The following is a 13,176-nucleotide window of genomic DNA, read 5'->3' as shown; positions in this document are numbered from 1 at the left end:
ACCTTCAAAACGAGTTCTCTCACTTTCAGAATTTTGCGTTGCTTTTGCCAGATACACAGAAGTAATTTGCTCTTCATTTCCAGGCAGACGCAAGGAATTAAATGAATACCTCTCTACCATAGCAGAGCTCAGTCTCTCTTTCGGAGGTAGTAATTTTTATACATACCATAAGCTTTTTCCAGCTAAATCCTAAATGCGCCGCCCGCGTCACACCCTGGAACCAGTGTCCTTACTGGGAGCCTTGGACCTCGAACTATATAACAGAGTCTTCTTAGGCGTTCGAAGCCCTTCTTGCGCCATCTGCAGGTCTATCATTCATTCTACTTCAGAATGTCCCCAAACCAACTCAGATCTTCCGAACCATCCAGCTCCTTTCCAAGAAAAATCCACTTGATATGTCCCTCAATCAAGGAATGACCGTAACCAGATTTCTACCTCAGTTCCAGGCAGACAAGTGTGCAACAGCTTTAATTCATCACGTTGCAACAGACAACGATGCCACTTCCTCCATGTCTGTAATTTCTGTGGCGGAGCTCACGCCCGTTCTATGTGCCCTGTGCGGCGCTCCTTTAGCTAACTTTAACCGTCGACATTCTTAGCGTCTGCCTAACCACTCTCCGCTCAGGTCTTGTTCTCCTAACAAAACAAGAGCCCCAGACGCCATGTTCAATTTGGCTTTCTTCCGATCACCAAATCAAAATGCTAGGTCGATGGTCGTCCCTCGCCTTCGAAACATACGTTCGTTCAGATCTGCATAACATTAGGCAAGCACAGCAAACACTAGCATCCCTCTAAGTCTGGACCGCTTCTCCCTACTATTTTGCATCTCCCCGCTTACCTAGCCCCGCAGGGCGTGTATTCATCTGGATGCAGTGAGAGCTCTCCCTTTTCAGATGTGCGTGACCTACCACTCCTGGAGTGGGGTCTCCCATCTGAATCGCCGTGTGGGCTCTTCCGTTCAGAAGCATCATAGGCTCTCCCGTTCGACTTGCTGTGTGGGCTCTCCCGTTTTGATCGCCGAGTGAACTCCCTATTTATACATATGGGGGGGCTCTCTCCTTCGAAACGCTGCGGGAGCTCTCCCGGTCGAATTGCAGTGTGAGCTTTCCGTTCGGGCGCCGTGGGGGCTCTCCCTTTCCGAATCGCTGTGTGATCCTTCATGTTTTTAACCATGGAGGCTCTCCCGTTCGGATCGCAGTGTGGGCCCTCCTATCCGAATAAATCAGGACTGGAGGTACCAAGGATCGTACGTCCCTCGAACGCGACGGGCCATTGTGTCTTTATGTGATCTCCGCCCCCTGCGTCAGAAGGATGGTAGTTCTGCTTTTCCTATGTAGACCGTAGGCTCCCTCTTGCTGCGTAGGGAGTTTCGCTTCAGACACCGGTGGCCCGTTCGCCTTTAGGGACGAGGACCTTCTTCCCCATTTGTGACATCTGGAAGCCCCATGTTCTCTAACTCCATGGAGCTCCATGTCATGGATGTGGCAGGGCGTTCTCCAACCTCGTACTCAAACCTCCAGTCCCAAGATACTCCCGCAGGAGTAATTTCTGAAAGTCACTGCCGCAGCAGTGCAGCGGTGAGATGTACCCCAGTCAAATTTCCACAAGCCCATGTCGTTTCACTCCACAACGAACGCAGGCACACTCTTTCAAACACAGCTCCCGCCGGAGCTCCACTCATAGCCCCACATGGTGGGCATAGTAGGGAGACGCAGTTCCAGCCAGGAGCCCCTTTAAACATATCACTGCCGCAGCAGTGTCCATCCATGCTCCATACAGCTTTCAATTTCCACTCTTTTGGGGGGTAACATACTTTAAGCTTATAGGCATCCTGTATTTGATCACGTTATTCTAACTTGTTGTCCCAAATATTTATTCAACACTTTTGGGGGGTATATCAGAGCTCGAGTTGAAGCTGCTTCATCGAGCCCCTCTCCAGCGGACAGCAAGCCAAATAAGTTTAACCTAATATCTTAAAGATTTTATGGGCAAACGAACTCGTTAAATGAAGTTCCTAAACGTAAGTTAGGGAGGAGCGAGCCCATCCAATCTTTCAATCAACAAACAGAGTATATAAGCAGCCGCTTACCTCTCCCTAGTATCAGCTGTTCCAGTATCCCTCCACCTCCCCAAACTCCACCTTCATCTTAGGTACCTTGCCCTTTAATTAACAGGTCCTACATTTAGCCACTGGGGGGTATATCAGAGCTCGAGTTGAAGCTGCTTCATCGAGCCCCTCTCCAGCGGACAGCAAGCCAAATAAGTTTAACCTAATATCTTAAAGATTTTATGGGCAAACGAACTCGTTAACTACCCATATGAGGAACTAGTGAGACTGAGAAAGGATGTGGCTTTCATTTTCTGTAAAATGAGACTATAACCCACAAGTTTTTGTCTATTGCCTGAAATAACTTTGCATGTTTATGTTCTGTACTATGCCTTTCTATTTCCCGTATTTGCCTTACGATGCCATTTTAAATTCATATGTTGTTGGTTGCCAGAATGTTGCTAAGTGTGGTTTCCTGGGTGTTCTGGATCTGTGTGTTTGCTTTTTGGCCTAAGTCAAAAGAGTCTGCTTCCAAGTCTCTATATGATATTCTACCGTCTAGATATGATTTAACTTTAAATTCATGTTTAATGGAATTTTTCACCAATTTTATCATCTTCCAGGCAAACATAAGAGATGGTCCTCACTGCAGAACACGAAATCCAGGGGGAGGAGTTGGATTCAGATCCAACTCCTCCCACTTTACATATACCTAAACCTACCCATCTCCACCCCCTGATCCCTAACCCCACCCCTAATCCTACCCATCTCCACCCCCTGATCCCTAACCCCACCCCTAATCCATCTCCACCCCTTAGATCTGGATCCAACTCCGCCCCCTGGATCTCATGTACTGCAATGAGGTGCTACTGAAACATAATACAACCGATTGCTTAGAAAAATAATAATCACCTCAGACAAGTTGAGCTTTTGATAGGACACAGGCAAAACGTGATCCCATGTGATTTTCACTATCCAGTATGGAGTAAAGGGAGGGTTGCCCCTTTGAGTCTCAAATCTGCTAACATCTTGTGCTGTTCGGTTGAATACTGTCTCAGCGTAGATGTCAGATATACTGAGCAGACTGTATTCCTGTTGGACAGAAAAGGAGAATGTTCAAGATTTCCTTCATGGTACCCTGCTGAAAAATCCAGCATTGCTAGTTACATAATTTAATAACAAAATAAATGTAACTGTAATCTGTTACAGAGAAAATGTCTACAGTTAATTATGAAAATGTTAGTGATTAAAAAGGGGGTTACATCTGAATATTTTCTGTAAAAAGGCTAGAATTTGTTGAATAATATTAATGTGTTGCTTCATCTATTTTTGATGTGCACGATGCCTCCTGTCATTTAAAGGCTGTTTAGTTAAGTTATGCTATTCTGATGCTTTTAGTTGGTTCTCTAGTTTGAATATGTAGCGCACCACATCAATCCACATTGCCGCTGAAATCTTTAGTCTACAACATGAGAGATGCCACCCTGGCGGGTGATAAATGCGTTCCATTGCTGGACATTTAAAAATAATTTCCTGGACCAAAATGGATTTCATGTTGAGTTTATGGTGATTTGTCAATAGGGTAATTACTGCAAAAAGATGTGGTTGTACTTCTTCTACGAAATAGGGAAATATTCACTTAAGTAAAACTTAAATATTTTTTATGTTAATCTCAATTTAACGTGCATAGAAAACAATATGCACACCATTTGCATAGTGAGTCTCCTGAAAAGTGTAAACACAGTGGCTCTTTTCACCTTTTAACCTGTGTTTAGGGTGAGACTATCTGTACTACCACTGGCAGACTGGTGAAATGTTTCAAACCTGTTTGAAAAAGTAATTATTTTACTGGAGAAGCACCTTTAAAACCAGGTCATGTAACTGAATTTCAATACATTTTTTATAAAAAAAATTATTAAAAAAGAAACATCATAGTTGCATAGAAGCAAGACCACTACATTTTGCATTATTAATTACAATGCTAACCTGGTATAGCAGTCTTCCATCTCCGAGGGTAAGGTCAGCATCATCCCAAAACACTGCCAACATGGGAAGACCCTCATTACCATGGAAACCCCCTGGGATTGGAGCAGGGATTAACAGTTTCTCATTCTCACTGACCGATTGGAACTGCACCAAGCCGTTATCTGAAAACTGAAAAAGTTCATATATCAAGATTCTATTGACTTTTAAAATGTGAACAGAGGTAAGGCTAACTGTAAGTAGCCAAAATGTTTCCTGAGATATTTATGGTTTATTAGTTTTGACATTTCAGATTAGCCTGCTCACCATTAAATTGCTATTAAAATGTGAACAGTTAAATGTGCATGCTTACAAACAGCCGCTCATATAGTCTGCCCATGAATGGAAAGCCTGCAGGAGGAGTGATGTATGGAGAATTTCCATCTGCCACTGTAATTGGTAACTCAGCATCACCTACTTCCTCTCCAAATGGATACAGGTAACTTTCTGTAAAAATATATACAAAATGCACCCAAAAGGGACAAGGTTTGGCTGTTTAGCATGATAAGTTAGCCACTACTGGTAGATGTCATAAAAACACCTTCTGGTCACCATAAAAAAATAATAATAATATGTACATTTAGGTTGACCAGAGCAAAACTTTGAATAAAAATGTGGAGTTCTATGTCGGGAAAATTTGTTTGATGTGAGGTGGATGGTCATGTGATATCAAAATGGCAGTCACCATAAGAGAGTAACTCCCAACATAAAGAAGCAACATTAATAGGGAGTCCTGATATGAATGGAGTCTTCATGTAAAGTGAGTGTGAATTTAGTGCATCAACAGTATTATTTTCAGTATTTCTTTAATTACTAAATTATTCCTGTGATTTCTGAATACTATATATTAAAAACACAAAGAGAGAGAGAATAAGAAATAAAGTATAGGTGTAAAAAATATCGATGTATAATTTTACATAGATTATTTTTCATGACTGAAATAAAGTACCCCACCCATTTGTGGCAGCTGTGGGCAGTCAGTATCTCCGGTAGAGCAGGCACAGCTGTAAGATCCTATTAAATTGGTGCATGTTCTGTTGCTATAACATACGTCAGCTGAAAGACATTCATTCCGGTCCATGCATCCACCCAATCCTTGCCCATTTCTGACTGAGGCATCCCATCCATTGCCACACTTGCACTGAAACCCACCAACAGAGTTGTAGCATGTAGCAGCAGGGTGGCACACACCCCTACTAGACTGACATTCATCTAGATCCACACAAAAAGACCCTAATGCAATAAGACCTGGTGCACATACACATACATAAGACCCAGGGGTATTGATGCATTGGCTTGACTTGTGGCAACGTAAGGACGATGTGGAACACTCATCAATGTCCTTACAGTATGTCCCATTCCCAGAGTAACCTAAGCGACACTGGCATGTGAAAGACCCCACTGTATTCCAGCATCTTGCCAAGGGGTGGCAGATAGAGTTATTTGCACATTCATTGTTGTCTATGCAGGTACCATTTTCCTCATGATGGCCCAGTGGACAGGAGCACCGGTATGTTCCAGGTTTATTGATGCACACCTGATCGGGGCGACAAGTTCTGTTTGAAAGACATTCATTGATATCTGTACACTTTGGGCCTTGGGCCTCAAAACCAGATGTGCATGGACATTGGAAAGACCCTAGTGAGTTCACACATACAGCGTTGGCAGTGCAGGGACTTTCATCTGCCAGACATTCATCAATGTCTTGACACTCTGTTCTGTTTAGAAGGAAGCCCAATTTGCAGTTACATTTGTAAGACCCAGGGATGTTGACACATATAGAGTGAGGTTGACATATGGATTCATTCTTTGATCCTGAACACTCATCTATGTCAAGACACCTAGTGTCATTGCTCCAGAATCCCATGTCACAAACACAGTGGAATGAGCCAATTGTGTTAATACAAGTCCCATAAGTGCAGAGTGGCCCAAACTCTGGGTGTGAGCACTCATCTATGTCCTCACACTGGGTACTACCATTAGAGGAGAATCCATCATCACAAAGGCACAGAAACGAACCTTCAGTATTGACACAGATACTGTTGTCTGAACATGCAGAATTGTTCAGGCATTCATTGACATCCTCACAGACTGTCTGATTACCTGTATACCCATCCCAGCATTCACAAAAATACCATCCCACTGTGTTTTGGCAGTTGGAAGCATTTGGGCACTGGGCTTTCCCTGTGGCACATTCATCAACATCCAAACAGAGAGAGTTGTTAAGGTAGAGGAAGCCATTGTTACATGAACAATTATACCCTCCCTCTTTATTGTAGCAAGTGCTGTTGTCTGGGCAAATAAAGTTTCCTACACTGCACTCATTTATGTCTTCACAGTGTGTCCCATTGTACTGGTAACCTTCCCAGCAGTCACAATGAAAGGACCCTTCTGTGTTGAAACAGTTGGACAACTTTGGGCAAGCTCCTGTTTGTGAACATTCATCTATATCCTGGCAATCTCTACCATTTCCAAGGAATCCTTTAATGCAGGAGCAATAGTTTGACCCACGGATGTGTTTGCACTCAGCATGGGTGTTGCACACATTTGTTACATTCTTACAATCCTTTTCATTCACGCAGGTACCCAGATCATAGACCAGACCAATGGTGCATGTGCAGGTATATGTTCCAGGAAAGTTTTGGCAGGTCATGTTGTTCCTGCAGATTGAAGGTAGCAAGCACTCATCCATATCCTCACAAGTAAACCCATCTCCCCGATATCCATCCATGCACTTGCAAATGTAGGATCCCTCTGTGTTGTTGCACATGGCGAGAAGGCTGCAGTTATGAGGCAAAGTTGTGTTTTCATTACACTCGTTCACATCTTGGCAATCAAACCCAGACCCGGTCATGCCAAAGGGACAGGTACACTTGTAGGAACCAGGGGAGTTAGTGCATCTGGCAGCTGGATGGCATCCTCCATGTTGGGATTGGCACTCATTAATGTCTATAAGTCATCCAAAATGGGACAGGGTCAGGAAAAAAATCCCTAAAAGACTGAGAAGAGAGTCCTCAAGCAAGCAAAGAAATGCACAAATTAATTTTGAAAAGGGAGAAAGACTTACCAGAGCAGTTTTTTCCATCCCCAGTGAAGCCATTGTGACAGAAGCACAGGTGACTCCCAATGATGTTGACACACTGTGCAAACTTGCTGCAGCTATTGGCTCCAGATTCACATTCATCCACATCTGTAAGGTAGGAACAAGAATAAATGAAAGAATAATGAAAGATTACATTTAGGCATCTGGTAGACACTTTAATCCAAAATGATTTAATGTGCATTCAAGGTAAATATTGTATTAGTTTTTCCTGAAAAACTGAATCCACGACCTTGGCTTGTGAAAATATTAATTATTTTAAAAATTACATGTAAATTGCACATACCTATGCATTCTGTTCCATTAAGAGTGTAACCCACTTTGCACACGCAGTCAAAGGATCCTGGTTTATTGACACACTGTGTCTCTTTCTTTGGGCACACATTTTCTTTACATTCATCAATGTCTGAGCAAATGAGTCCATCCCCTTTGAATCCCACATCACACACACACTGATACCCTGAAGGTGAAGGATGACAAAGTCCATGTGTATGGCAGGCAGGATCGCATTCACGACTAGGGAGGACACATCTGTTGTTGTATGCTACTGTGCCATTCAGACAAGAACAGATATATGCTCCAGGGGAATTCACACATACAGAGATATCTGGGCAAGTGTAATTGGAAAGGACACATTCATTTACGTCTGTACAGGTGAAACCATCTCCCGTAAAGCCCCGGTGGCATGTACACAAAAATTCTCCAGGATAATTGTAGCAATTGGCATGTAGATGGCACATATCCTCGATTGCACATTCATTTATATCCTCACATGTTACACCATTTCCTGAGAAGCCATGTTTGCAGGTACATGAAAAGGAGCCTGCTAAATTCAAGCATGTGGCATTCTGGTGACAAGATTTCAGATTTTCACATTCATCAATATCAGAGCAGTCTAAATCATCACTGATCCGAGTGAAGCCTGCTTCACACTGGCATGCATATGACCCTTCAATGTTTGAGCACTGTTCATTGGTGCCGCAAGCCTTTTCAGGTAGCTGACATTCATCTATATCCTGGCAGGTGGTACGATTGACTAGCTGAAAGCCTGAGGGGCAAATGCAAGAAAAAGACCCCTTACTGTTGACACAAGTTGCTCTGTTTCTGCAGCCACCATTATCAACAAGGCACTCGTTCACATCTATGCACTGCAACACACCATCCCCTGTATATCCCACCATACAGCTGCAGTTGAATTTTCCTGGTACATTAATACAGAGTGCATTAACATGGCACCGCTTTTCTATGGCACACTCATCCACATCATTGCATACTAATCCATCACCTTCGAAACCAGCTAGACATGAGCAGATGAATGAACCAGGTAAGTTTTCACAAGAGGCGTAAGGACTGCAATGCTTTATGGCACATTCATCCACATCCAGACACTGGTTTCGACTAAAGTTGTAGCCTTGACCACAGTCACAGAAGAATGAACCTGCTGTGTTGACACATGCAGCATTGTCTGGGCAAATGTTACTGGTGATACATTCGTTAATGTCAGTACACTTTGTACCCATGCCCACGAAGCCAAAGCGGCAGGAACATTCGTAGCTTCCTAGCAAATTGGAACATATTGCGTTGGGGTCACAGTTGTTCTTTCTATCACACTCATTAATGTCCACGCATGCCAAGCCATTTCCTGCAAATCCTTCAGGACAGGTACAACGAAAAGATCCTGGCAAGTTTGTACAATCAGCAAATGAGCTGCAGATGTTGATTTCACATTCATTGATGTCCACACATGTCTGTCCATTGCTTTGGTAGCCACTGTTGCAAAGGCAGGTGTAGGTTCCTGGGAGGTTCTTGCAACCTTTGTACCCATAGAAAGCAGAGCATACACTAGGAGTCTCTGAACACTCATCAATGTCTAGGCAGAGATAATTTCCATTGCCTTTGTAGCCAGTATTGCATGTGCACACGTAGGATCCAGGGTTGTTTGTGCAAGTGGCATTCCAGTGGCAGATTCCTGGTCTTGCGCACTCATTATCATCAGTGCACTGAAATCCATTTCCACTGAAACCAGACTTACAACTGCAGTCCCTTCCTCCATCTCTGTTGGTGCAAAGCGCATTGACATGGCAGCCACCATTATTCGTTTGACACTCATTAATATCTTGGCATTGGAAACCATCACCAAAATAACCATTTTGACATGAACAGGTGTAACTGCCCAGAGTGTTACTGCAGATTGCTTTTCCATGGCAGCTTTGTAGACCAGTAGTACATTCATCAATGTCCAGACACTGCACTCCATTGCCCCGGTACCCAATTTGGCACATGCAGACAAACCTCTCATCACGTGTTTTGTAGCAATCTGCACTGGTGTGGCATATGGTGCCTGCAGCTGCACAGTCACTGAGATCTGCAACTGTGTAGACAGAATTGATAAGAGATTGGTTAGTCTGGCAACAAGTGACTCTATTCTGTGAGTTGATCAATCATAGACTCTGATCTAGACTGTTACTCACCTGCACTTGTGTACCTGAAAACAGTACACAGGCACAGAAGGTCCAGCAGCAGATTCCTGCAAAAGAAGGTCAACAAATATGAAGATACAGTGAACACAGATGCATTCCCCAGCAAAGGAGTTTTAGCAGCCCCAGTGACTCAACTCACTGCTAAGTTAATAATTCCATGAGCTTTTGTGACCATGCAGTGTCCATTATGTGTCATTGTTTCACTCGCATTTCATCCAAAGATGTTCCTCAGAAAACACAAATCTACATATTGTGAATTTCAATTGTCCATGATTATTGATTAATCTAGCACCTCAGCTCCGTGTAAAGATACACACAAAATGAAACTCAAAAACCATAAATTATTTTGTAAAATATATATATATTTTTTTTATCCCTGACTATGACTCACAGCTTCCTGGTGAAAGTAATTAGGTGAATTCCTACCGGTTACCTATATGTGTGTATATATTTACATCTATAGAGTTACATCTACGGTATCAAGTCAAACAAGTGTACCCATATCAAAAACAGAGGTAATGTGGTTACTTTGTCCTATGCCTCATTTCATGAGACCAAAAATGGATGGATATGCTCAAAGGACCTAATTATTCCAAATCAAAATATCCTTATTAGACTCAAAGAAACCTAAGTCATCCTACTGTTTCAGAAGCAGTAATTTATTCCACTATTTTGTCATCTTCAAAATAGTGGAATAAACTGTCATCCAGTTTCCCTATCGGGATTAATAAAGATCAATCAATCAATCAATCAATCAATCAATCAATCAATCAATCAATCAATCAATCAATCAATCTCTGATAACCAATCAACATCTCTGCTTTTTCTTTAAGTAAATGGATTATAGTATTTCTGATTATAGCATAGTTCCATAAAATTGTGTTAATTTATTGCCTTCATTATGTTTGGAGAGTTCTATATTAAATAATGGCTGGTATCATTGAGAAAATATAGTGTGTGAGATAAAGAATTTGGAATTTCTTAAGTTTGGTAACTGAAGTCAACATGAATGGTGCCCTGAATAAAAAAATGATGATGATAATCCTTGATCTCTGACTATATTACATGCTGAATATTTTACCTCCCTGTGTGTCAGATTCAGCCATTGTCTGGTTGATGGTATCTCTAGAAATCTGTGTTGCGTGTCAGAATCAAATTACGTCAAGACGTGTCTCTAGCATACAAAGAATTTACTGGAAAGAACATCCTTCTTAACATCACATCAATGCTGAACATCACAGCCCAAAAGGCACATTTACTGCAACAGATTGGAATTATGTTTCAACTAAAATGAACCATTAAAACAATTTTGAAACCATTTGTTAAGTAACAGAATATAAAAAGCATTTTTTTTTAGCTTCCTAGAGTGTCCGTATCAATATATCAAAAATAATTTTATCAGCATTCAGAACATTCATATTGAGAAATAGTTTGTGTGTATCAGAATGTAAATCTAGAACTCATATGACATATCATTAGGTTAAATTGCTCAATTCCATATTTGTCTGGAAATAAATCATGAGTGATAACTTCACTTCACTGATAACACATATTTAGCGCTAAGCGCTTAGTACTTGTACAGAAACAAGCAAACAATTTCCACTGTTACTGTAAAGGAAAAAAACGAGAAATTTAAACCTGAGAAATAAAATTATAAATTTAAATCAGTACTTACAGCATATCTGACAGATGGCTGGTTGTCCTATAAGGCTGACATTGGGATACAGAGCAAGTGGGTCCCTTTCAGGCTTAGAAAGGTGTGTGACTTCCCTTCTCTATGAACTCTTCTGCCCAAGTTACAACACTTTTTTCATCCTGGTACAAAGCATAATGACCCATCTCAGCACCAGAGACATCCTAAACCAGCATAATAGGGAACACCCATATATTGCTATGATTATGTTTCTCTCTGCTAGTAAGTGTACTACTCCCATTGGGCTTCAACTTGCCTCCGGGTGTAAAATAAAGGACGAGACAATAAAGAACATACAATAGTTAGTGTTTTGTGTTGAGGGTACCTTTACTTCATGCACAAATAATAGATTATTATTACCAGGGTTGGACTGGGACTAAAAATCAGCCCTGGATTCATATAGCTTCATGGCCCATCACAACCCCTAGTATGAGGATTGCACAAATTCTCTATAATACAAAGTAGTTGGTGCAATGGTACAATCATATAGTGTAAGTATATTTCTATAGCCCTATGTTAAGTGCTTTCTTATAATTTAGCTGAAACAAGTTTTACTTTAGTTCCATTTCTCATTGCCTATAGAGCAACTTAAAAAAAATGTTTTGTTGTTGTTGTTGTTTTTAAGTTGCCAGCCAGGTCCATCATTTTTTATCATTACATACAATGTATCAAAATAAAGTACAGAGCCTTTGCTTTAAATAATAATAATAATTCTAGCTTCGTACATTTTTTTTAATCAACACTTGAATGTAGGTAAGTTTCATAAAAAAGCAACATTTTGAACAAAAATCTGAGAAAAATACATTTTTTTGTCAAAGACTACATGCGAAACGGATTCAGAACGATGATCAAAAATTGAGTAGATTGAGCCCATCAACACCCCCAAAGCTGGAACAGTTCTTTACATCTTCGTGGGTTCAATATTTAATTTGGTAAAGCGAGGCAGCTTTGAAACGTTTTGATTTATATGCTGTTTAATGTTTGATGATCACTTTAGCTTACATGTGCGTAAGCAATGCTTCTATCGCTTGTTTCTTCTTCTTCTTTGCATGTTTTTGGATCTGGAGATTCTGTACTCTTTCAGAAGATGCGTAATAGCACCATCTACCGAATAACAGTGAACATGGATTGCTGGAAAATTCTGTCAATGGCGGGTAAGGGTTGTGTCAGTAATGGCGTACAATTCCGTCAAAGGAAAGAGTTAAATTAACTATGAAATCAAAATTGACAATTCTTATTTTTTATGGAATGTTGCAGTGTTTATTACAAATATTTCCGTGCCCTCATAATCTTTAACCAAAATCATCATCATCCCCTCACAAAGACATCTCTTCTGTGATGACATGTACATCATCACAATGGCTAGTTAATAAGGTTGTCCCATGGCCAGATGAGTTTTAATCCCTCATCTCCAGCAACCTGTCACTAACATGTAGCTAAAAATTTTCCTTTGTGTTTTTCGAGTACAGACGTCAACATTTTTAAAATGATTGCCCATCACACTGATCTGCAAAAAGGACTAAAAATGCTGCATTATGCTGCCAAGCCAGTAGTTGGTGATGTCACTTTATAAAGAAACACTACGCTCCTATAAACTGAAAACGTAATACGCATGCTCATGACGCCACCGTTTTCACAAATTCAAGTTTGAACGTGCACTTTGTGGCAATTTACACGGCAATGTTTTCAACTAAAAAAGTTTTGGCCGTCCATATTTCTTCTTCTTTTGTTTAATGGTGATGTACTTTCTCAGTGCATATCACCATTTACCACATATGGGGCAATTGTCCATTTTTTTATCTTATCTTTTAATCTTTAGTCAGTTTTTTTTATT

At 41.0% G+C, this 13,176-nt stretch overlaps 1 protein-coding gene across 2 annotated transcripts in view; it reads right to left on the bottom strand.

Annotated features, from left to right (window-relative positions):
- Positions 1–11,557, bottom strand: part of si:ch73-105b23.6 (fibrillin-2) — a 37,586-nt gene extending 26,029 nt beyond the window's left edge. The window contains exons 1-8 of one of the 2 annotated variants that reach the window (XM_056272462.1): positions 11,325–11,557; positions 9,641–9,696; positions 7,456–9,540; positions 7,137–7,259; positions 5,024–7,018; positions 4,383–4,516; positions 4,034–4,201; positions 2,960–3,139 (exon numbers count right to left, since the gene is read on the bottom strand). In XM_056272462.1, coding sequence (XP_056128437.1) covers positions 2,960–3,139; positions 4,034–4,201; positions 4,383–4,516; positions 5,024–7,018; positions 7,137–7,259; positions 7,456–9,540; positions 9,641–9,696; positions 11,325–11,329 — 4,746 coding nt within the window. In that variant the 5' untranslated portion in view covers positions 11,330–11,557. The remainder of the gene's footprint in view (positions 1–2,959; positions 3,140–4,033; positions 4,202–4,382; positions 4,517–5,023; positions 7,019–7,136; positions 7,260–7,455; positions 9,541–9,640; positions 9,697–11,324) is intronic. The other variant, XM_056272463.1, reaches the window with a different exon arrangement.
- Between the last annotated feature and the right edge of the window lie 1,619 nt (positions 11,558–13,176).

The sequence above is a fragment of the Rhinichthys klamathensis genome, unplaced genomic scaffold, assembly GCF_029890125.1.
Source record: "Rhinichthys klamathensis goyatoka isolate OS25496 unplaced genomic scaffold, OSU_Roscu_1.1 h1tg000338l_1, whole genome shotgun sequence".
NCBI lineage: Eukaryota > Metazoa > Chordata > Actinopteri > Cypriniformes > Leuciscidae > Rhinichthys > Rhinichthys klamathensis.
Note: the sequence above shows the minus strand (reverse complement) of the source record. Positions and strands in the feature narration are given on the sequence as shown.